At 42.9% G+C, this 25,033-nt stretch overlaps 1 protein-coding gene across 4 annotated transcripts in view; it reads right to left on the reverse strand.

The window, feature by feature from the left end:
- The window catches only part of sema3d (sema domain, immunoglobulin domain (Ig), short basic domain, secreted, (semaphorin) 3D), a 31,001-nt gene extending 15,594 nt beyond the window's left edge, over positions 1-15,407 (reverse strand). The window contains exons 1-7 of one of the 4 annotated variants that reach the window (XM_035157228.2): positions 15,216-15,407; positions 7,808-8,067; positions 3,889-4,049; positions 1,418-1,480; positions 1,191-1,310; positions 990-1,083; positions 175-303 (exon numbers count right to left, since the gene is read on the reverse strand). In XM_035157228.2, coding sequence (XP_035013119.2) covers positions 175-303; positions 990-1,083; positions 1,191-1,310; positions 1,418-1,480; positions 3,889-4,049; positions 7,808-8,015 — 775 coding nt within the window. In that variant the 5' untranslated portion in view covers positions 8,016-8,067; positions 15,216-15,407. Of the gene's footprint in view, positions 1-174; positions 304-989; positions 1,084-1,190; positions 1,311-1,417; positions 1,481-3,888; positions 4,050-7,807; positions 8,068-11,985; positions 12,126-12,952; positions 13,289-15,115 lie in introns of those variants that run through there. The other 3 variants (XM_035157227.2, XM_035157229.2, XM_035157230.2) reach the window with 3 other exon arrangements.
- Positions 15,408-25,033: the final 9,626 nt, after the last annotated feature.

The following is a 25,033-nucleotide window of genomic DNA, read 5'->3' on the forward strand; positions in this document are numbered from 1 at the left end:
TTAATGAATACGTGTGTTGTTTCCTCTGTGCTGGAATGCCAATAACCATCCTGAAGGCACAGAGAAGCTCTTTGTGTCAGCGGAGAGGCTGGAAGTTTGGAGAAAAAGCAATACAAAGTTTTGAGTTGCGATCGGCGCTGCAATGTGGATCCGTGCACATGTGCGCGTGTGTACCATTGATCCAGTAGTCCTCGGAGATGTCTGTGCGTATGTAGTGCTGGTCGGGTGGAGGGCCAAGGGAGCGCGTGAATGTCGTGTCTTTGCCCAGGAAGTCCGAAGATGTGCCTGCGTACAGGTACTGATCTGCACAGAGTAAACAGACGGGTCAGTCAAAGAAGAAAAAACAATCACAAACTCATGAAAAACCACTTGAAAGGACATGTCACACATTTTTATTTAGCTTCTATCATTTCAATACCAAAAACTAGAGCCTGACCAATATGGATTTTATGGGGGATATTCAAATACTGCAATAGGGAGTAAATTCCAATCCCACACCAAATATATATATAGATATAACATTTGCAACGATTCCTTGACAAAGATTTGTAATTGAGGCTTGATTTTTCACAGTTCAATCATTAAAGTAATAATAAGTAAATTGGACTTGAATTAAGAGAAATTTTTTTTTACATAAAATGTAAATGCAAATTCTGTCTGCATTGCTCATATCGGGGCCAATTTCTATTAGCTCACCATTGAATCAGTGGGCAAAAACACAGTATGAGGATGAGGTTCAAAAACACATGTTGTTTACAACCCTCTGCCAAGTAAATTTGTTGCTGCCTGTGAAATGTCTGCTTGCATTTTTCTTGACTAAAATAATCTGGAGAAAAATGGTTGGAGCATGAATATAAATGTGCTTAAACGACTGAGTGGAGACGTGAAGGGAAACATAATTTATTCCTGGGTGTACAGGGCTGTGCAGTAGTAAAAGTCCTGGTGCATGAGAGATAAGGCTGCCACAGCTCAGTATTGTGTGATGTTACCTGTGAGGACGGAGGTGAACGGCTGCACTGGATCAAAAGGACACTTCAACCTGCCAGACTCCACTGTGCGAGGCAGCAGCTGGAACACACCATCCTGAGACGAGAGGGACGCTAATGTTACACTTTCGCAAAATGTTTCATCCGCATCCGGAACTCCTGCAAAACTTCTCGCTCAGCTTCACTCACTTAGATGTACTTTACCTCTCTGCGCCCGGTGACTTCAACGAAAGCACAGTTTGGGTGAAAGGCTCCGGTCCCGCAGGCATAGACGTGTGTTCGGTTGTAGTTGTGAAGCACCCTGACAAAATTCGCACACTCCAGCTGGATGAGCAGGGAACAGAACAGGAGCGATGATGGACCGAAAGCTTTAATTAACAGGTATATTCTACACAACCACACACGGTGATTTCCAGACTTTCTGCACTTACATTTGCATTTTTTCCGGCCAGTTTGCACATTTCCACGCTGTCCCGGGAAGCAGGCCAGTGAATCTAATAACGGATTAAAAAAAAAGAGAAAAGTATGTTGCCTCATCTCATAATGTACAGTGTAACCTCAGATCTCAAATCGGTGTTCATGCAGTTACTTTCCATTTATGAGATGCGATAATTCAAGATTTTAATGGTCGAACTTTTTTAATTTATATGAAAAAACTGGGAAAGCAGTGCTCTATATCACTTTGAGCCATTGGAATTAACTTTATATCATGTTTAGAAACAGTAGCCAGACAGTAGCCCGACTGCAGTTGGTTTTTTTATCTGCCGTTTGAAGTTATTACAGATTACAGTTATACAATAAGCGACACCTCTGGGTGCTGGTACGAGAGAGCGTTGGACGTATACGATTCAGTGTGTCCCTTCGCTATACCCCACCGTGTTCACACATGTGTTATAACAGGCTTATGTGCTTTGAGTGTTACTTCCCCTAAATCCTACCAAGGAGCGCTGTCGCCGAACTTGTTCATGTGCCGACAGAGCTTTGATACACATGCAAACACACAGGCACAAATATTAACACATCTCATGATTCCAAGTCGACGCATGCCGCCAAGGAATTCACACAGAAAACCAGCGTGACAAGGTGATGTTTTGACTGAGCGCAGAGTGTGGCCAGTATAGGAGCTTAAAGTGGTTTTGAAGCCCCGTATATGAAATGATTAGTGGCCTAGTTTTATCGCAGCTCTAATGGGAACATTTAAAGACTGTGGTGAAAGGTTTACAACATAGCAGCAGGGAAATGAGCAATCGGCCGATTACAACTGTTGATCTAAAATATGTCAAAAAAGTTTCTTTGCTCTGACTCATTGTGGTCAAGTAGCAAACCGCCGTGACGTCAGCCACTGGTTTGGTATTTGGTCCAGTGCAATCTTTGAATATTTGTGAAACCACCAGTAGATTTAGAGTGAGTGAGTTTGTCAGCCAGACGGAGACAGTGCACGCCCACCTGCAACCAGAACTAACATGGTATCCCTGGCCCAATACATACCATGCTTCATTGTCTATTTCACTCTTAATGGATCAATGATTTACACAATGAGCATCATACTGTATTGACAAAGACCTAAACCTACAGATTAAGACCATTAACTCTTCAAGAAAACGTTTACTGACGTTATAAATCAAGTGAGAACAATATTCGTTTAATTAAGTGATTTTATTTTGCCCTCTGCTGGTCATGTGAGAGAATACAGGTTTCAGGCACCTCAACATTGGCTTCACTTTCCAGATCCAGAGTTTACAGTCTATCGTTTCAGGTCTGCTTCATAACCACTGAAAATGCCCCCGGGAAATAAAAAATAAACATAGGATTTCCAGGCCCATTCATGAATGCGAATCGGTCTAAAAGCCATCTCCTGAAATTCCAGGTAGAAACAACTGGAATGTTTGCTAGCAAAACATTTTTGCTGTGTTTCAGTGCCCAGGGGTGCTTTCCAAGGTATGCTACCTAATGAACTGATAAACAAGCAAGTTTGTGTGTCCAGGTCACATGCGCGGCGAGGAGGCTGGTCCCCGAAGGCTCGGAGAATTAGGCTTATCTCCCATCAGTATCAGTTACTGGAGGGGCAACAAAAAAGGCAACACTCTGAGAGCACGACCAAGAGTTATAACAAATAGATAACCATCAAATAAACACACCGCCGTCCCACTTGTCATCAACCTCAGCTGCATAAACACACACTCACATCCACAAACTTTAACATGTGGCGTCCGTCCAAATGCATTCGTGTGTTTGTATAAATGTCTAAGTGTGACCGTGCATGCTCCGTAAACGTGTGCAGTCTGTGTGCGTGTGTGTGTGTGTGTGTGTGTGTGTGTGTGTGTGTGTGTGTGTGTGTGTGTGTGTGTGCGCCCTCCAACACGATGACCCTGACCTTAGCAGACAAACAGTTTCTGACTGCCACTAACCGAAAGTTGAGCTCTTCTTTAAAACAATATACGTCTGAGAGCATTCCAGCTAAGAAACACAGTAATGGAAAAATAATACCTCACCTCGCCCCTCTTAATCGCAAGACAGGTATAAGTGTCATGGGCTTAGGCTAAATGACTGTCTCCTGAATAATGAACCGCTCACTGCAAATAACAGAGGTTATTAGGGATGTCTCAAGTGACTCCAAGCAGGATTTTTGCATGTCTGGGGATTGGGTCAGTGTGCGGAGGCGATACTCCATCTCCTGTTCAAACTTGAATTTCTTCCAGCACTATCCCTCTGTCAGAGAGTGTGGGGACTCTTGACGCTGCTGTAAACACTTGGAGGTGAACCTAAACAACCGCTCAAGTTTAGCAAATGGCCTGAAAAGCTACACGAAACAAAAGCTGCTGTTTATTTGTGGCACTACTTTAATTCTGTACCGTTACATACATGATCTGCACATTGCTATGCTCCGCTCTGTGTCGGGTACCTTTCTGGGGGCTCTGGCCAGATTGTCAGGGTCAAGCAGATAGATGTGGTCTCTGGCTCCCAGCAGAAGACGACCCCGCTCCTCATCCAGCAGCAGCGAGTGGGAGTGGAGGCCGTCAGATGGGCCCAAAAACACAGATTCACTGCCAGTGTGCAGCAGCTCTGGCCCAGACAGAGAGAGACAGACATTAATAAATCCCTGTAAAAGTAACGTAAATGCAAAAACTGCAATATCTGGCATTGAAATACAGTACATTGATAAAAAATAAATAAAAAATAAGTAACAGGATTATGCTGTCAAGCTTAACTTTTCCCCTGCACCGAAATCCCAAAGACAAGCGCTGGATTACCTTTTACAAAATTGTTAAAAACATGTCTTGGCTTGATCTGAAACTGCGTAATCCTGTATGGTTCAACACCTTAGCTGCACGCGCTGACAGAGAAGACTTCCAGCAAGACAGTATTTCAGTTATGCATACTTTTATCAGGGTATTTTCATGGCTACATCATTTATCATGGAGACATCTCTGAAACAAGGGTCAGTGGATGGGGATTTCATTCATTTAAAAAAATTAATATTTGCACATGACTTGGTTTTTTCTATCGTCGCATTATCCATCATTATTATTTTTTGTTTTACTAAAATTTTAGTGTTGATAAATGTGATTATCTCTACTTTCTTTTAGTGTTGCCTTATATAAAAGCACTTTGAATTGTATTAAATTGGTTTAAAAGGTGCTCTATGAATAAAGTTTGACTGATTTATTGGAATATTGAATTTAAAACCCACACATTACTTGCCGGTTTATCTTTCGGTGGACTTATATATGATTTACATTGGTAACAATTTAAATATACTGTATATAAAGGGTTAAATATTCTGCATTTAGGCGGATAGAAATAGGCATTTAGTGCTTCAGTTACTACTGTTGGGTCTTTGGGCTTCCAAAGCCCATTAAGAGACTTGGAGCTGAAAACCGTATTCTCGGCTCAGTCCTGCGTCCTCGATCTCCTTGATCTGAGGAAATCTTTTCTATCACCAGGCTCTTTTCATTGCGCCAGTATAGCAACATGCCTTGAATAAACACTGGCTCAAAGCGGTGCAGTCCTGTGGGAGTCACTCTGAATGGATTGACATTGCGATTACCCTCTTGGTGTGAAGGACTGAAGAGGTTACCAACCTCCAATATTTGAACATCTAGGACCCCTTCACACCACGCAGTCCTGCTTATAGCTCCTAATACCTCCTCCTATACACTGGCTCACACACAGCGCACCCCCACACGCTCATATCTTTCACCCCCACATCATGCAACTGCAGCAACAAACTAAACCTCACAGAGAGATTAGGCCTGCTAGCCCTTGGCTAATGCTAATCTGTTCAACAAACACACATCACTGCGAGTGCACAGCAGCTGCCCGCTTGGCTGTTGCTGCTCAGCGTGGCGCTCCACACCTTTCTGCCCTCTGTCCTCTCAACAGTTCTTGATTAACTCCCCTGCGGGCGGTTTGGGAAGACATCCCCAAACTGGCTGGATGCAAACAGGTTCTTCTCTTCTCAGACTATATAATACTATTATATACATTGTACACATAGAGAACCCATAACTCCGGATAAGTTAGACTTTCCTACAACCACAGCCTTATGTCTGATCATTCGAGACGAGGGCCTGAAACGGGAAGGACACATTGCTGTAATTATGCTATATGAGTCAGCCATATGCGCTGGGACAAGAGTCACATAACTTCAGCATGAATAAGCACAGTATTCATTAGAAGTAACCTACTGATCATTGTTGCTGCATTTAAGTCAGCTGAAATGAGGCCGCTGTTTTCATGCTGCATGATCACAGCCTCAGCTCGGCCATTAATATGCAGCGTAGGATGTTCTGTCCGCGGTTTCAGAATACACAGATTAATGTCTCGTCAGACGCTGATAAATGTGAGCGGATGTTCTCATTTGCTGATATTAAGCAACTTTTTCTCAATTAGTTATTTAGTTGAAACTGTTATAAATATAGAAATGTTCTAAAAAATGTAGAGTATGACTAACAAACTGTAGCACGGTGATGTAACTTCATCCTTTTAGTCACACGTTAAGAACAAAGGCCCCACAACCGTGCATCAGATTAAAGACTTTGAAATCAAGACCATATGACTTTACTTTTCATTTGGCAGAAGGCCTTCAAGTTGTCGCCTCTCTGGATGAAACCTGAACTTCACGATGAGTTTTTCAGTGTCGGGGGGGGGTCAGAGTTGCTCAAGTTTAGAGACGAAGGCAGTTGTTTGGAGGTGTTCACTCAATCAGGGATGATTTCACTTTGATCGTTTCACCCTTCACTCATTGAAGCTGCGCTTTCACGGGGGGGAGGAGGGGCCGACGTGAGGTCTGAAGAGTGATCACCGCTGGGTGGTGTTGCCCTTGAGCGGTGTGCACTGATGAGACGATGACAAGCCACGTGCATGATGCGTGCGCTGGGTTTGAAGGTGATTTTACTTTTGATAGATTCTTCTCTGCCTCAGTGATTCTGACTTGGGGGAGCCATACATGGACATTGTTCTACTGTTTCCATGAGGTCCAAAGGCAAGAAGGTCTTTCTCTTGAATGAGCAGCATGGTTTAGTCAGCCGTGCTCGTAGTCAACACAGAGAAGCGGAGCCATTAAACACGTTCTGACTGGATATATAGAAAAGATCGGTTGTCTGAAATATCGGCGCCCAATAAAAACCAATCATATATGACAGCATGAGCTCCATTTTATCAACTGGTGAGTTTGGAACAAACATTAAATAATAACAAACTGTGGCGCTAAATTCGTGACTAACTGCTGAGTAAACACTGTCCATAGCAATCATTATTCCTGCAGCTACTTACATATATTTACTTTGGACATTCGTGTGTATCTATTTCCAGCCATACGGATTTTGGAAGCCTTTGACCAGGGGAGATTTTGGGAGCTGAAGTCAGAGCGAGTTTACTTTTAGGTCACAGTGGGGTTTAAGTTTTATGGAGCAGGACTGAAGTTCATTTGTGTGCAACCGATACGAAGCGTGAGGGATGGAGACTTTGAAGTCAAGTTTGCACTGAAGTTTAGGATGGATTTTAAGCGGAGCAATAATTTAGCTTTCCCTCGGTGGCACAAAGCAAACAGAGTTGGCTAATATACACAGAGCGGATTGAACGACTTTCTCCCATGGACCAGGAGCATCAACATGAGATGTATGTTCTCCACGTGACTCGGACTTATAGGACTGCACTGCAATAACAGTGTATTTCATTAAACACAAACATTAGCCATTGCGTCACCACCGTCATTAATATAAATCAGACTTCAGGATTTATGTTGATTAGAGGATTAAGAGACTGTGTAAGTGTTTCACCAAAAGTGGCCAGAAAAAGTTTCTGCGCTCACAAAAAATGACAAACAGGGAATGATGAAGTGGGCTGATGGATCAGTAAGTGGATCCTAAATCTTTCATTATACTTAAACAGTAGGACTTTGTGTAATATTTCTTTTCACTTTCCTTCTCGTCTGTGTGCAGAAAGTCACAAGAGAAATAGAGACGAGTGGAGGGAAACTGTTACGTAAAGAGACAGACAAAGCTACACATGGTCTGGATGATGTGCACTGAAAGGCTGAAGGGCTGACAGTAAAAAAAAGTTTTGAAAAAAAAAAAGGAAAATGAATGGAACCAAAGTTCTGATTCACAGTCATTTGCACTGTTTAACTTCTATAAAGTGCGCTGAAGATGAAGGCTGCAAACATCAGACAAAACATGCAGAATTACTGCAAATTAACCAAACTTTACTTTGTTCTCAAACAGGAAAATAAATAAAAAATGTATAAAAGTATAAAAGCAAATATAAATATGTAATAGCAGTAAAACTTCCAGACAAATCAACAATATCTCAGTTCTTACCTCTGTGGCTGAGTTTGACCCTGGGGACGCTCTGTTTGATGCCTGCTCCAAAAGGAAGGGTGGCCAAAAACATCAATCCCACTAATAGGACCCCAGGACGGGATCGTACCTTAATCCTCTTCCCTCTGCCGTCATAATTACTGCCAGACACGCAGAACAGGGTCCTAACTTCATTCAGACTCTGTGCGTCAGAGTCCTCTTTCTTCATGGTGTGTGGAATGGTCTTGCTCCGTTGTCACTCTGCCCTTCTCTCTGCAACCCTGGAGGGAGACCGGTGTAAAGAGTCAAGCTAGGGAGGAGCAATCATACGCGCGTGTGTGTGTGTGTGTGTGTGTGTGTGTGTGTGTGTGTGTGTGTGTGTGTGTGTGTGTGTGTGAGCAGTCTCATCTCAACTTCATGCAGGAAATGTACACATGTTTCTGTTGTGACTATTCAGCCGTCTCACCATGGAGCCCTCCAGGCATGTCCCCTCTCTTTACCCGTCCCCACATCAGCTGTTGCCTGTCCCTGACTTACCTTTTGTGTCTCCTTTAAATCTGTTTGCCCAAAACAAAGGTCAAGAGAACAAAGCAGTCACATTCTGCCATCTTTCACCCGACCATACCTCTTTCACCCACTCTCTCTCTCCTCCATCTCATTTATTCCTTCACCTAAATGATACTCCCCGATTTCTGTAGCGTTGGCTGATGACCCTGTCAGACCCTCCTTTATGTCCAGTAAAAAAAATGGTCCATGTGCTATCCAGGACTTCACAGTGCATTAAAGAGGCATGTAGCAAAGACATCCTTTCACACTGTGTAAAGTGAGCTGTATGATCGATCCGTCATGGGAACACTCACTGGCCTTTCTGCCGCTAACATGCAAGGAGAACATGAGCGATGTGCGGCAACAGAACATGGAACCAGATCCTAACATAGTAGCACAAACTGGATTTTTCTGGTTATGTTCAGGAAACATCGAACCAGTGGAAACATGCAAATGTCTCAACGTCTCACTCACACATATTTAATCTTGACTAATATGTGAAACACGGAACAGTTGTATAAAACTTGTAGTTTGAAGTTAATATATGTAGTTGTTAATCTTTTCTGTGATGTTCTTGCAGGTGATGTGCATACAACTACACTCTCTCACAGGAGCATCACAGGAGACAGGAAGGTTTGGAAGGACATGTACTATGTTTTTTGGCCAAATTAAGAGACATGTAAGAACAAAATAAAACAATATCTGCATTATTAAGGATCAAATCTGTGTTTTCAAAGAAAGAAACCCTTGAACTCAAGTTTCTACATTGAGGAAGCTGGACTCAATAATTTATAAAAATCTATTAATTTGCATTTTGATTACTTTCTCAATGAATCGTTCGCCATTTACTGTGAATCATTACAATTACATAATTACAAATAGTAGTATGTTACATGTAGTATATGTATCTAATATGTGTATGTACATATATGTGGTTTACCTCACAAACAGTGATGCCTTATATCAAGTTGTTACTTGGTCTGTATTTGTGCACCTTCCAAGCTAATAATTAGCCAGACAAAGGAGGGGACATAACTAATGAACACATCAGAAGAATGCCTCCCCCCTCGGACCTTATTGCTACATCTCCCTCTTTACTTTCCTTCCAACCGCATTTCAGATAACACACATCAACCTGACTTGTGACAACATAAACAATGTCCACCTAAATTAATAGATCCTCCTGTGGCAAACACACTCGCATATCACAAACACTGTTTGCTTCCATGTGGAAGATTTGGACACGAAGACACGAGAATGCCCCTCAGGGCAGAATATGATCTTTGCAGCGCCCCAGTTAATTATAAAAAGGTGTCATTCTGAGCACATACACTCAATCACGCCTGTGCACACACATCTGCATTGCACGATAAAATGCAGAATGGCATGTTGGCAGATAGCGACAAGCTTTGAAAAGCATTTCATTTCATATATCAGTTCTCTTCATTTATTTGTCCTGTCGAGTTTTGTCGTGAGGTGTTTCAAAACTTGAGTTCATTACGTCGATTCGGGGGCAGAGTGGCAGCCGTCCAAGAGCCCCGTGGCTTCGAACTGGAGAGGATCACACCCCGATAAAAAGACTGCTGTTTATCTAAGATGACAAATTGAGGCACCTTCACCTTCAGGGTTAGAAATACAGATATGGAGCTGTGTGTGATGGATGGGCGATCAGCAAAGACGGCAGGACTATGAGAAGGCTTCAATCTGTGCACGCTTTGTGAGCGACAGCGATAGTGCCGCTGGCGGGGCTCATCCTCCCAACACTAACAGGGGAGCAGTGACACGATTTCACCCACCATTCAAGTAATGTATCTCTATTCACCGCTTGAGTGCCCACATCTATCAGCGGTACAGGCCTGTTGGCACCTTTCGAGAAGAACGGCCCCCCCCCCCCAAACAAAAGGAGCAAGCTCAGGTGTTGAAAGAGGAGCATAAAACACTGTTTTCTTGAGGAGAGGATGACAACAGGAGATCGACTAGATGCTGTCAGACGGCAGAAAGAGTGAATAGCAGAGATGAAAAGAGGGATAGAGAGAAGGAGTGAGAGAGAGGTGAGGAGAAACAGAGAGCTTGTGCCATGTAGGTTAAGCTAACACCTCTGTTTCCTGCCCACAGCTCGAGTCCCTGTTGTCTTTGGCAGCATGGCCGGCACGCAGTGCAGGGGGTTATGGAAAACAATTCTGATGGCGATGGTGACAGATTTAGAGCTGCCGGCCACTATAGTGCAACTCCAAAAATATAGCATCCAACAAGTGTCACCTCCTCAAATAAACTGGCTTCTCCTGCTTTTCCTCAACATCAAACAAAAACTGTGTGGGGCCTATATCTGCCATAAAGCAAACAATCACCAGCAGACATCACTCAGTAATTGTCACACAAAAAAGGAAGTTTGAACAAAATGTAAGAAATGTTAGGTAGCTGATCTTATAAGAGTTTAAATATTCTCAGCCGGAACTGTCAGCGGACAGGAAGAAGGAGCAGATGGTGAAAAAGCGCTCTGGCCATGGGCATTTTCACACTGAGACCACCCCCAGTGAGGCATTTAGCAACACCCAGGTGCCCTGTAGAGTACACTATTATCAAACCCCTCCATCTCCACGGGACAGAGTGCATTAGCACAGCTATTTGTCTATTTTCCCAGACCACAGGCACTGCCCTGGCACAACAATATAGGTAATTGTTTCTAGCTCTCAAGACATTTGTTGTTTTTTTTGGCAACAGTCAATCATCTAGTTCTTTTTTTTTTTGCATTCGAGCACGCAAGTAACTCCCCTGTGAGTCTGTGCGAGTTCACGTCTCGCAGGGAAAATACGGGACTTCCACCAGGCCACACTGTTTGTGTTTTCACTGAACACAAACTGTAAAGCAGATATAAGGAGCACTACATTTCAAAGTTGTTCTTTTAGCCATAACTGTGGTTATAGATGAGGCTGTAAAGACATTAACACAACACAGTTCAAATACAGACAAGCACCACTTTTCACTCTTTATGTTTTGGCACTTAAACACACTATATATTTAAGGGGGAAGTACGCGTTGTACCACATTCTATAACAAGCTAAATGTCTTCTAGAGACAAAGTGAAAAAGCAGCGCCAGCTCTACGTCCAAATTCTGCCAATAAAAAGTCATAAATATTGATCTGAAGGGTCTAATATCTACAAACTCCTGTCAAAACCATTTTCACACCCACACATATTTGGTGTATTACAATATGCTAAGAATTAACTCTTGCCAGAAGACAAGTGAATATGAAAAAGTTGATCCTCGTGGTAACATAAGATTATTCTGGAATGAGATCAAAAACCTCAACCAACATGCTAATAAGCCTCTTTTTATTGTGTTGGCTAATTTCTCCGTAATTTGTCCGGGCAGCAAGCTGTGTTTCATTTTAGATTCTAACCAAAAACATTTACCACACCTTATCTAAGTGCAGCACAGCATGCCCATCTCTTGGGAAATTACCTATCACTCCAAAACAAAAGTGAATGGAAAATAAACAGGCAAAATATCCCCTTACACACAAAATCCAATCATCCAAACAGGGTGACCGGGACAGAGATCAGCTTTGAAGTTTAAAAATGCTGTGGTAAATTATCCCCTAAATAATGAATGCATGCATAGGACAACATGTTAGGTAAGGATATCTAATACCTCTCCGTGGGCCAGAGCAGGGACCATCTGATCCCCTTTCCATTAGCAAAGTCTGTATTTCCTGCAGCCGTTTACATTCTAATAAATCGTACGAACAGATATCCACAGGCAGCCTGATTACAGAATGCCCCTCTCACACGGTGCAGTCCTGACACTTAACTCCCCTGCCCTCGCATTAAAGAGTTTACATGAGGATTTCTCAGGGCGAACCACTCGGGCCCTGTTTTGAATCATATAGGTACATTAACAACACCACATTAAACATAACACGTTTCACATGACAATCACACTTCTTGCTTGAAACATGTGTGCATGAAATCGGTGAGTGGTATAATGCTCCGGCGAGAGGACATTCCAGGAGAATTCCTTCCGTTTTAGACATCTAGAGTTTGTCTGCAGGGGAAAAAAAACCCAAAGGAGATGGATAAAATTCCAGCCCCGAGGTCCTGTCTGTCCACATTTTGTCCCTCCCTAAACTGTTATCTGAAAACACCAGTAAGAGAATACTCTGGGCAACTGCTGGTATATGGTAACCGAATACACCACAGCAGGATCATAGCGCTTATGCTGCCCTTGTTTAAGACTCGCTTCACGGTAATGTTGCAGTTTAATCTTTGTAGAAGAGTAGGGCGAGCCCGCAGCTCCTCAGATCAGCCGTATACAACAGACCGGTGCCAGCTCACGTCTATACTGTCACACAGAGCGAGGGAGTGAATGGAAGGGTGGGAGAGCGGGGGTGAGAAGTGATACTGGATCTGTGGTTTCAACTCTTCTGTACCGACAGGATGGAAAAACATCAGGTGGAAACAAGAGGCCGCTAAAAACAAAAGAGCACACCTTGTAACCAAGACAACGCCATAAACAAGAACATTATGATTGGTTCGTTAATAAGAGACAACAAGAACGAGTAGTTCTACACGGGCTGAACAGGTCTGCATGTGTGTGTGTGTGTGTGTGTGTAACTAACCTGATGTAGAAGAGGTGAGAAACAGGCCATGGAAACAGTGACTGACAGTCATAAGTGCTCACACTTGTCTCCCAGGGCCTGAGGATACAAGGGTACACCCATGTGTGCTATGCAGCAGCTCTTCTCAAGAGCAACACTGTCTTCTACAGATGTGGGAAGTTAATCTGTTGTTCTTGCTCAATCCTGGGAAGGCTTTGCTCATGTGGTTGTCTCCACAACAGCCTCAGTACACTTCATTATAGACGAGGGAAACACAAAGGCCACAGAGCTGCAGGGCAGGCAGACCCCAGCCAGCCTGTCTGTCTGCGAGTCATTGGCACCTAGCTGCTGTAGACTCTCTAAACACACTAACATCACCGCTGCAGTGAAGGTGCCCTACAGCGGCCGTCTCTGTCTTCACTGAAGAATTCTAGAAACATGTCCTTATAAGGCCGCATCAGAGCACAGGCATGGCTACGAGTATGTTTTAATAACACTTTCCGCTCAAAATCCGTCGGGTTTTGAGAAAGCACCTCTTTCAGTTTTTGCGTTTTCATCGTGGTCCAGGAAAAAGCCTCAGCACGAACAGCATAACGGTGTCACGGAGCGCAGGAATGGTGCTGCGAGCCATTCAAAACACAGCCGCGATTTCTAAGGTAACGTTGGATCAATCCATGCACGCCACACAGAACAGGAGTGAATGAAAGAAAACAGGAGGCTCAGGGTTTATAATTTTTTTTGATTGATTGATATAGTACACTTAAGAACCTGCAAACCCAAACAAAATCCTTCACTTAGTCCCACACGATAACATATGATCAAATCTACTTCGCAATCGTACAAGAGTACAAACAGTCTCAGCCACAACGTGTGTTGTCACCTTGCAAAGCTCATTACCCGACTGTGATCTCAGCAGGAGTCCCCAGCCTGCCCCATGTCGTGTAAACCTGTAGCCGCCTGTGTATACAGCCGTCTGTATCCACTGTGCCTGGCAGACACCGTCTCACTGGCGTAACGACTGGACAGTGTTTAAAAAGAGAAAATCGGACAAGATTTTCAGACTTGTCTTTCTGTGTCCCGGAGCAGAAATCATTTATGTACCTCGGTCATGCTGATCGAAAAAGGCCTGAAACGCTGCCGGGGAAATCAATGTGCACACACAACTGTGACTCTCCCTCTCTGTGCCTTTCTTTGACAGTTCCTGTCGACCCGGGCTCCTCGTAGGGAGATAGATTTAAACCTTTAGAACTGCAGCGTGGGTGCTTGAGATGGAAAGATATACAGGCAGGAGAAAGATGGCTGGCTTTCTGTTACACATAAAAAAAACAACAGAAAGACAGTGTACACACATTCAATGAGCTCCATATGTAAAGGAAGTACGTTAACTAAAACATATTTAATGTAGAGCCGCAAAGTGCACATTTTAAGTGCACCTGGTCACATTCAATTTGAGGGTATTTGGAGCCCCCACACTGACCCCCTGCTCAGACACTGTCTCAATGCTACCCTCCAAACACAGTCTACATATTCTGACACTTAACCAACTCCAAACATACATAAAAATATATAAAATATATATATAAACCTCCAGAGCATACTGATGCATTATTTTGAGGCTGAGTAGACAAACTGCATTAAATGAGCCTCTAACTCCATCTTCTACTGTTAAAAAAATGAATCTACACATTACTGCTCTCTCGTGAACCACCTTTATTACCAGGGATATGATTCTTGAGAATAAAAAGGATGAGATGGCCCTAATGGGTTGATCAAATTATCTCCGGCTAATGGTCTTTTAAAAAAAAGCGATTGTGTTATGTGAAAAAGTTTTTGTCACCATGCATGCAACAGAGCTGTTTTTAAAAGTTGACATTTTTGAGATTTAAAAGTTAAAATTCTGTTTTTCTATGAGTTGAAGGTTGAAACATCTGTAAATCACTCTTCATAAGTTAGAGTTGTCAACAATATCTGATTAAAACGTAGACTATATATATTTTATACAGAGGAAAAGTGTGTGAATCTAGAAAAAATGTCTACTAAAGCATAACCCTTGTGTCTGCTATGTGAAATTCAGCAACATGAAGTTAAACTAAGCTCAAACCTGCACTAAACTGTGGTTAGAAAAAACAACAAAAAAAAAACTCAGTCATTTACATAAGAACTCTTGTTATTTGTGCGTCTTACCTGCGCGCTCTGCGTCTCCTGTCACACGCAACACGTGCCCGCGCAGTGAACAGAAGCGTCTCTCTCCTCAGTAAGAAGCAACAAAAGAAAAGCAACGCACCAGAAGTGAAGTGTGACACGTGCGCAGCGTCGTCCGGAGTGAAAACAAAGTGGATGGATGAACTGAAAACTTCCCCCCAGATATTTCCCCTCCCCTTAATTGTTTTTAAGCGCACACTGGCTCTCTCCAACTCCTGGCACAGCGCGCGTGTGTGTGTGTGTGTGTGTGTCTGTGTTATCCTGTGGTCGTTCACCCAAGGAAAGACAGACAGTACACTCCCAATTATGCTGCTGCTCCTGGAGGGGTGTGGCCCTCAGCATGCGTGTCGCTGCCAGGACTCAGTTCAGACCATGTGCTGGTCACTTTGCATCCTCTGGTCTGTGGAAAGTTTCTATGAAGACTGTGTTTAATGCTATTAAAGGAGCAAAAGTAGGTGGATGTGCATATTGCAGTAACATGGAGAACAGATTTGTAATAAAGTCTGCAGTTGTAAATGGTATTTAAAAGTTGGGTACTGTCACATTTGAATCAATGCGGTACCAGTGCCGGTGGCAAAAATTTGGTATAGAATTAAGCTACTTGTTTTCAGTACCTAGCTCCCTCTTGTAATGCCTCTCCAAGTCATACACATGTTGAAAAAACTGGTGCAGTAGGTGGTGGTATCCGCCTCAAAGTTCTGCCACTAAGCGGAAATTTGAGTCCGCCGGTGGCTCAACTCACTAGTAAAACTGTTATCCAGAGTACAAGCTTGATGAAGCTGTTGATGCCTCACATGAAATGTCGTCGTCCATGTACATTTCATCATCTTTGGTGCTGGCTGCAGACGTGTTGCTGACGTAAGCTGCTGCTGCTGTGGGAGACTTGGCTTGAAGACTATAAAATATGGCTCACTGTTTAGTTAATGTACTCTATTTTGTGTTTTACCAGGCGCCTCATCAGGTTAGATGTGTTGCCACAGCCAGCTTTGCAGTTCGCCTTACAACTAGCCTACTACAGAGAGCGCCTCAACTTTTGAAAAGTGTTTTTCGGCTCGCCATTTTCTCCAATGACCTACACAGTAGCCTGTTGCACGCCTTCCCACAAATGTAGCGTCACTTGCTAGCACACAAGTATAAATGCGTAGGCTACTTGCATCGGCTCTTCATTGATCCTACTTGCTCTCTCACCCAGATGATTTGACTTTCTTTCTTACCGATTGATTGAATGTCAACTGGTGCTCGACTGTAACAATATAATTTGGTTAGCACCCTTATAAGTTCTGTGGCGACTCTTTAGGGAAGGTAAGCCATTGACAGTTCCATTCCCGGGGTCCTTCCTGATGAAACTGGTGCCATGCAAACACAACCTGCCACCTCAAAGGTTGTCCTTATCAATGGTCTGCAACTGTCCTATAAATTATCAGTTAATGATTTACTGAAAATTATTAAAGCCAACAACCGCAGCATGTAAAGCCTAAAGGGAGCCTAATAAGAAAAGTGGTACCAAAATGTGATAGATGTCATGAGATAAAATGAGCTCACTGGATTGATTACAGTGTCAAGCGCCTGTGGATGTGATCATGAGAATGTGTGTCATGCCTGGTGTGAGGAATGAACCAGCAGCTGTATTTGGGTTCAGGCAGCAGATCCTGCCACGCGGTGGGTTGTTTGCAGCATGTCTGCTAGACAGGAGCATGCAGTCTCAATCCCCCTGGCTGGTTTTGAAGTAAACATAGATTTCTTTGGCTCTCTCCTTCGTGTACACACAGATGCGTGCCAGTTGAAATCCACATCTTTTTTTCTCCTTTCGCTGAAGTTGTGGAAGGGTCAGAGCCAAGTGCACACAGAGGTCACATTCATTCCGCATGAGAGCTCAGAGGTTGGACCCAGAAAAGAGAGTTGCTGCCGCACTCATAAAACAAGATGGGATAGGCTTATCGTGGCACATTGGTGCTAATAAATCTATTCTAACTCCGACTCTGTGTGTGTATCTGAGCAGATATGACTGGGTCCGTGTTACCTATAAGATTAGGTTATAGGTTAAATAGTGTCATCCCTCCCTGCTGTGAGATTCATTGTCAGGGTGGACACTTCCTCAGGACAACTCCCTCACACACAACGAATAAATCCGTTAGTGAAAGCATCAGTGATGACATAAATTGTGTTTAGGACTGATCCCTGCCCAATGTCTGTTCCATCCCTGCCCATTCTCCTGAGAGCTCTGCTGTACACTGGGTGGTTCTGTGCTTGTATTACTGTGATTTCTACTCAATCGAATGCATAAAAGATATATTCATTCTCTGATTCAAGCTGTGAGGCATTTGAATTCTCGAGCTCCAAACACATGCTCCACACAACCAGAGCATGTGTCTGCCACATTTAAGCCGGTTATATTTCCAGATTTTGATTAAAATCATCACCAGATGACACACACTTAAAAATCTTGTGTAAAAGCTGAAGAAAGTGAAATGAAATCCATGGATTCGCCCCTTTATCTGGATCTGTTCCAAAGATTATTGGGCTCTTTCATGGCCCATGTCCCATCCTTCCACCAAGTTCCGTAAAGTAGTTTTTGTGCAATCCCAATCACAAACAAACAAAGAAACAAACAAACCAACGTACAAAGGGAAAAACATAACTTCCTTGGTAGAGGTAACAGTTTGTATCGTAGCTGAGTTTTTGCCATTTCTCAAAACACCCAACAGATGTTATTTTTTTCTCTTTTTGTTGTACAGAGGTGACAGCCAACCGAAGCACTTTGGGACCCGTCAGGTCAGGCCAGGTTCAAATAAAAATTAGCCTTGGCTACCTACATCATTTTTTTTACACTGCAATGCTTGTAATCACCCAAAATGTCAGGCTCAGGTCAGGTTCAGACAAAAAAAAAAAACATAATGCCTGTCAGGTTCGCTTTAGGCTCTATTTTCTCTCAGGCTCAGTTGTGTTTGGACAGAAAATTACAGCCCTAGCCACACTGGATTAAAACTGTGGATGTTGCAGTTCACAGTCTGCTACCTTGACCCCGGGGTCACAGCGGTAGCCCAAAATACTCAAATATTATTAAGCAACTACTTGTGGCCCCTTTGTAGGATCTGGACATTTCTGACCTTGCCAACTCTCAGTCATAGTATTAAAAAAAAGTGATTCGGACAGCCATGTATGTCGCTGCCACCGGAACATTGTCTTCTTTTTGTTGCAAAAATCGAGGGACTGTTTATGGTGGATGGTTCAAGAGACTTTTGGCAACGTTCCCAGAACAGCTGCCAAGTTACTTAAAAACCAGGAACAAAGGCCGATGACAGCCCAGCGAGTGGTCCATTCGTCCAATTACGGGAAGGAGCAGTTCATCGACATCTGAGAGAAGAAATTGTTGATAATATATAGTCCAGCCTACTTGTAATGACATTTATCTCAAGAAAATGACAACTAAGCCTCGACATATTCAGCAAAAGAGTCATACAGCAAAGTGGAAACTGTGGTTTAGCAGTGGTTACAAATTTGATTATGGTTTCATTTTAATGTTTGGGATCACAAAATATGATTCAAGTGAATTTGTAGTCTATACATAGTTAGAAAGTGTGTGATCGTAGCCTGCAGTATATGTGTTGGTGTGCACAACATGCAGACACAAATCCACACATACGCTAAATGTGTTTTTCCACTTGTAAACCCGTGGCAGCTTGTTTTATGTTATTTTGTTCTCTATCTCTATCCATTGATATATGGAGTGTGAGTGAAATGAGAAGATTTGCCAACACAAGACACGATAAACCAAACCAAAGAATTGCCCCCTAATCCCCCGTCATTTCTGCAGTGTTGTTATCCAGTTGATCCTCCATTACGGCGGATCCTCCATTAAGGAGGATCAACCGTTCACTCTGGATGAGGTGGGAAGCTGCAGAAAAGTGAGATCAGCAGTTAGTGTTTTTCAGAGGAATATACCAAGTTGGATGGCGCTGACACTCTCTCTCTCTCTCCCAAAAGTGTGATGGTATCAATGAAATGTAAACAGGAGAAGATCTCAGACATCAGAGGAACAAGAATACGTTATCAGGAGACTTAGGGGGCGCAACTTTCCCTTCAAGGACGTAAACTTTTTTCCCACTCCGGGGGATTAACTCCTAACAAATTGAAAACACTTTCAATGGTACATTATGTGTTTAGGATATATAAGTGGCTAATGCATCATTTCATAGTGTTTGGTCCATATTCACTGTCTCCTCCTCTTAACGTTTTACCCAAGCATTTTGGCAGTTGGTAAAAGATTGAAGGTAAGTTATGGTCTGGAGTAGGCTGCAATTTTGATATGCTTTGGCCTGAAATGTTCCATTAGCAAGTCAGTGGTCGTCCGCTGTTTAGAGACGGAAACAGCTTTTCTTACATGTTTGTGGTGTTCGTGTGGGAGCAGGGGCTCGTCCACAGTCACACACAAAGGGGGGAATCTGTGAGCAATTTTTAACGGTAATCGCGAAGATCTCCAGTGAGAGGGCAGCCAGCCAGGCCTGGTCACCCAAGGAGCTTATACTCTCCATGAGACACACACACACACACACACACAGACACACAAACACAGACCCAAGCGGAGGCCTTCGAGCTTTAGTGCCAATAGACTTGAACTGATTAACTAATCTTGATTACTTGAGCTGCCATCGGGCTAGTAGTGCTCTAAAACAACCGGAGCCCAACTAATTATCAATTATTGTTACTTATTGACGATTAGGGATAAAGATCATTGATTAGATCTCAACGAGACACGAGAACAAGTATGGAGGGACCTCCCCAGGAAAGTCCAACGTGCAATATGCTGTGGGTATTGCGTGCTGGGATGCATCAGTTTTCCTTGTTTATTTTAGACGATTGATTTTTAAGTGCAAATATCCACGCTGTGCACCTCATTGTGTAAAGACACCTGAAAGATACACACACATACACCCCCTCACATATTTTCTACCTCAGCTTCTTCCCCCATCATTCATAGAGCGGTAACAATAAAACTCTGTAATATACCGTGAAAGTGATGGTTGATGGCGATAAAACTATATGACCAGCGTTCAAACAGTTGTCAGCACACTTCCAGGTTACGGCTGTGTTGGAATGACATTAACGGTACTCTATATATATCACATGGCTGTTTTTCACATTATGGGTGTCACTTTGTAACTTATAGGTGCAGCTGTAATTGCCTCTCTGCAGCAAGAAGCTGGTAAGATAGAAAACTGCACAACAGGGTTTTAAAGGTGCTCTGCTGATTCACTCATGTCCTCTGGTTGTGTCCACTGAGTTCACTATTACAGCACATGTTTTAACTTCACCTCAAAACTGTGATCCTTGCAGCACAGGAACCATGTACATCACAAAGTACATTCATTTCCCAATATTTGTATTCTCACATAGCTACACATAACTTTGATAGTGACTGCATGGTGGTAGGTTATTACTAGTTTTCATCAGTTAGTGTAAAAATATTAAACTACATTTTCAACCACTGTTGTGAATATGGCGCAACATTACAAATGGTAAATGGTTTTGTATTTATATAGTACGTTTCTAGTCTTGATGACCACTCAAAGCACTTTACAGTACAGTTTTACATTCACCCATTCACACAGTTTATTATTAGCAGCACTTTTTTGTTCTATGAGGGGCCATCCGGGGTTCAGCATCTTGCCTAAGGACACTTTGGCATGCAGATGGCGAATACTGGGGATCGAACTGCCGACCTTCAGATTGGAGAACGATCTCTCTACCCCTCAGCCACAGCCACTTCACCTCTTTATCTTATCTTCCTCCTTTCACTCTTCATTTTATTACATCTGCGTATTTCTGTATTATTAAAACCTCTTCAAATACACACACACACACACACACACACACACACACACACACACACACACACACACACACACACACACAAAGACCTAAAGAAAACCAGACTGCGTTTCTCTGACTAAGTGGGAGGAAAACAAATCACACTCACACAGTCTAAACAACAAACCCGCAGTGCAATTAAATTAATTTTCCATGCACACACTTCAGCACATGCATTTCACAATTCACAAAGCCCTACTGTCCAAGGTAAACAGTAAACATGTAGGCTCATTAGACCGCAACTGCAGAAAAAAAGAAAACTTGTAACCACAGTGGTGGACAGTGAGTATGCTGTTTATTTATGTTCGGAGTTTGTTATTGATTGGCAAGTGTCTGAGCGTGGGATTATTTATTTAGTTTCTGCAGGAACGTGCAGCTTGTGGCGGACTGAGCGACAAAGCTCTGCTGCGGGAGCGGGTGACCTGAAAGTGGAAACAGGTGGGACGGCAGCTGGGAGGAGAGAAGGATGGAGAAAGTGTGAGACACCATCAGGTATGTTACTGTGGGGAAAAGAAAGAAGTACAGATACACAGTAACAAAATAAGAAAAAAAAAGTTAAACATTTAAATCACTAGACTAAAGCCTGACTGATATAGATATTATAAAATAAAATATTTCTAATGAAGATGTAGTATCGGTAAGAGAAAGAAATGTAATTGATACTATTTTACAGTTAAACCATACACTTCATTATAGGTAAATAAAAACAACTGTAAGACACAAATACAACCAAATGTGTCGGACTTCAACTAAGAAAGTAAAGGTTTTTTCTTGTAAAATATGAATATGAATTTTGATCTTGTCATCATCGTTTATTATGTAGAAATCAAATGTTCCTAAACATTAATATCTCTGTGAAAGTGTCATATCAGCCATTATTTTAAATCAATGAAAGTACATTGTTTATTTATTTATTGATTGATTAATTTATTTAGTTTTCCTCTTGTTGTGTCTCTTCTCTCTGATAATATTCCGCCTCAGGTCTGTACCAATAACCAGCAGGTGAACTCTGTATTTCTATGTGAACAGCTCAAGAAGCATGTTGAAATTATTCTGTGCAGGATATAACCAAAGGAAACCATAAATGCCAAATATTTCCACATGATATTAATATCAGCATCACTCCCTCTCGAACATTTATCTTTCCTGTGCAGAAGAGAGAAGGAAAGTACCGATCACGAAGGAGGGAGTTATTCGTAGGAAATGGATGGCTGTTATCTTGCCATGACTTGTAAAAGTGAATGTTATTCCAAGGAAAATCATCAGCAGGGAATCATGCAACAGGAATTCAAACTGAAAGATTACGCATGATAACTTGAGTTTTACATTCTACAGAATAGATAGATTTTTTTTTAAACATTACCTCAACCACTCAGTCACTCCATGCTGTCAGAATATGAAATTTCCTGCGAGTCAAATACAGACACACTCTAAAAATGCAGTAAATAGTTGAGCTGACATCTGTCTGAGAACTTGATAGGCCTTCACATTCCTCTCCAGTGAAATAAACATTGGTGGATCCACCCCGACTCACCATTAGCTCTTCTTAGGAGCAGACAAAAAGAGAGACTGATAGAAGGATAGAGTGCAAATTAAACCTTCGGGGAGGAAGCTGACATGTCGCCTCAGATGGCCTGTGAGTCCTTGAGCAAAACACAGTTGGCAACATCCTCCCCAGTGTAGTTTGTGAGCGTATACGTGTGTGTCTGTCTGATACAGCACAGCTGTGTACTGTATTGTTTCACCAGGGGAGACCCTCTCCCTCTTGATCAGCTGTTCTCACTCTGTAAAATAAATCCAAATTCTGCCATCATGTCTCAGTCACAGGAGGTTTTTAGCTGCTGATCCCATTATCTTTCCCTGTTAAGTGTTTAAGAGGACGCCAATAAATGGAATCCACATCTCCTTACTTCTGTCTCCGTCAATGAGGTAGGAGCTGAAAAGAATAACAAACACGTGCGATATATCTTGGCAGACGTCAGACAAAGCAGACATCACAAAAGAGAACCCCCATAACGCTCTCAGCCAAACGGCCTGACACTGTTATATTATTCACCGGTCATGGTGGGGTTTCGACTTGGGTTGTCATTATGCAGGGTCAGATGTTGGCAGCAATTCACTGGGAGAGGAAGTTGAGACAGGAGGCATGTGCGCTCAACTTCCTACCAGAGGGCTTAATTGTTGTGTGCCAGTGGGGACGATTTGAGATTTCTTTTTTCGAGGTCGTTCTCTCTCTTCGCCATCTTCCCACTTTCCATCGCCACATTGTTTACATGAGATTCAAATCTAGATAGAGGGGAGCGAGAGGACTGCAGATAGGGACGTAGCAATGCCTGTGGCCCAGCTAGGCCCGGATTCACTGCGTCGTTCTCACAGCTTATCACGGTTCACTCAGTCAGGGCCGGAGCGGAGGGGGGGGTGGGGTTCAGGGGTTCTCGTCCCCTGGGGGGGTCCTACATTCACAAACACAGAGACAGGTTGTCTTCTAAAGATAGAATCCAGTGAGCACAAGGAGAAAAAATGGAATATGGTTACCTTACAAACTTTTTATGATAACTCAGGGGAAAGGACGTGCATATACCTAATACCGTCTTGATGTTTAAATTATTATGTCTAATTTTTGGAGTTGGAGTGGGATGTGGGGCTGCAGTGGGAGTATGTGTTTCAGCGTGTCAGCCCTCTACATTCTCCAAATGAATCATTTTAAATCACTGCCGCATCCTGTGCTGGCTTCGGCTTGTAATTGTGGTCACTGAAGCATAAAGACCGAGAAAGAACTGAACGAGGCAGAGAAAGAGGCAGACAGAGGAGGGAAAGCACAAAATAGAACGGGAGATGGATTTTAAGATAACCTCACTCAAGTACTGTAAACTTTCCAGGTTAAATACCAGAAGAAGCATAAGCGGCTCGCAGGATTGCTTGTAGTCTTCACCTAAAATCCTGAAACCAAAACTATCCATATCAAATTTAAACTTTGATTTGTCAAAACGCACATAGAAGAGACCTGGCAACAAACCACCATTTAAGTTGGGCTATATGATCAAGTTAGAGATACTCCAGTAACCCCGCTGTTATTTGTAATCTTCTTTACCGCACCACTGACTCCTCCCTTCAGCCAGTTATTATGAGGCATGTATTTCTGCACATATTCATTATAACAATGGAATGCATTTACATGACTTTCATTAGGTCCCCGAGGAACACGCTGACGATAATGTGTGTGCCAGCGAAGCGTGACTTTCAATCATAAAAGCCTACGTCAGGTGTGTTTTCAATCTACTGCTTCACTTTGGGGAACACTCAGTGTGGATGTCTGGGGCTGGTTGGCCTGTTGTGAGCTATAAATCACTCTATTACACTGTTTCGAACAATTGAAAACAATTAAAGGCAGTTAAGCACCCAATTACCAACACATCCCGGTTATTGTGGAACCCGAGCATCATTACAGAGAAGTTCAATGCTAATATGCATCCCAAATCATGCTGAGATGATTCAGTAAGTCACTTATTTCACTATAAACCTTAAATTCAACCAACCAATTCCGACTAATTGGAAACAATTCGCAGCAGTTAGAAGTTTCAATAAAAAGTGAGGCCTGCAGGGGCCCGCGATGGAGGCAGAAAAACAAAGCGCTATAGCACAAGGGTGCAAAAACCCCGGGGTCTCTGCTTGATGGGAGTCATGAGTAATTACAAGTTCGTGTGCACGTGTGTGTCTGCAAGGCCCTCAGAGAGAGTTTTGTGTGGCACCTGACAGTCTGAATGGGCCAGACTGAGCCATAAAAACACCTTCACCTCCATTAGGCCATAATGAGTGCTGTGTCAGGCTGCTGGATACTGCTCTCTTGCTGCTACCATACAGCTCAATCCTGCACTGGAGAGGAAATGAGGAGTGATTGGTACAATGACTCACTATGAAGTGGACGTGGCACTTGTACAAGCCAGGTATATATGCTCGGAGGGGTGGCAAGGTTTCCATCTACTGTGGTGCTTATTAAGATGCAGGGGTGTCGGTGCTGAAATAGGAGGCAAC

Source organism: Hippoglossus stenolepis, chromosome 5, assembly GCF_022539355.2.
Source record: "Hippoglossus stenolepis isolate QCI-W04-F060 chromosome 5, HSTE1.2, whole genome shotgun sequence".
NCBI classification, from domain to species: Eukaryota; Metazoa; Chordata; class Actinopteri; order Pleuronectiformes; family Pleuronectidae; genus Hippoglossus; species Hippoglossus stenolepis.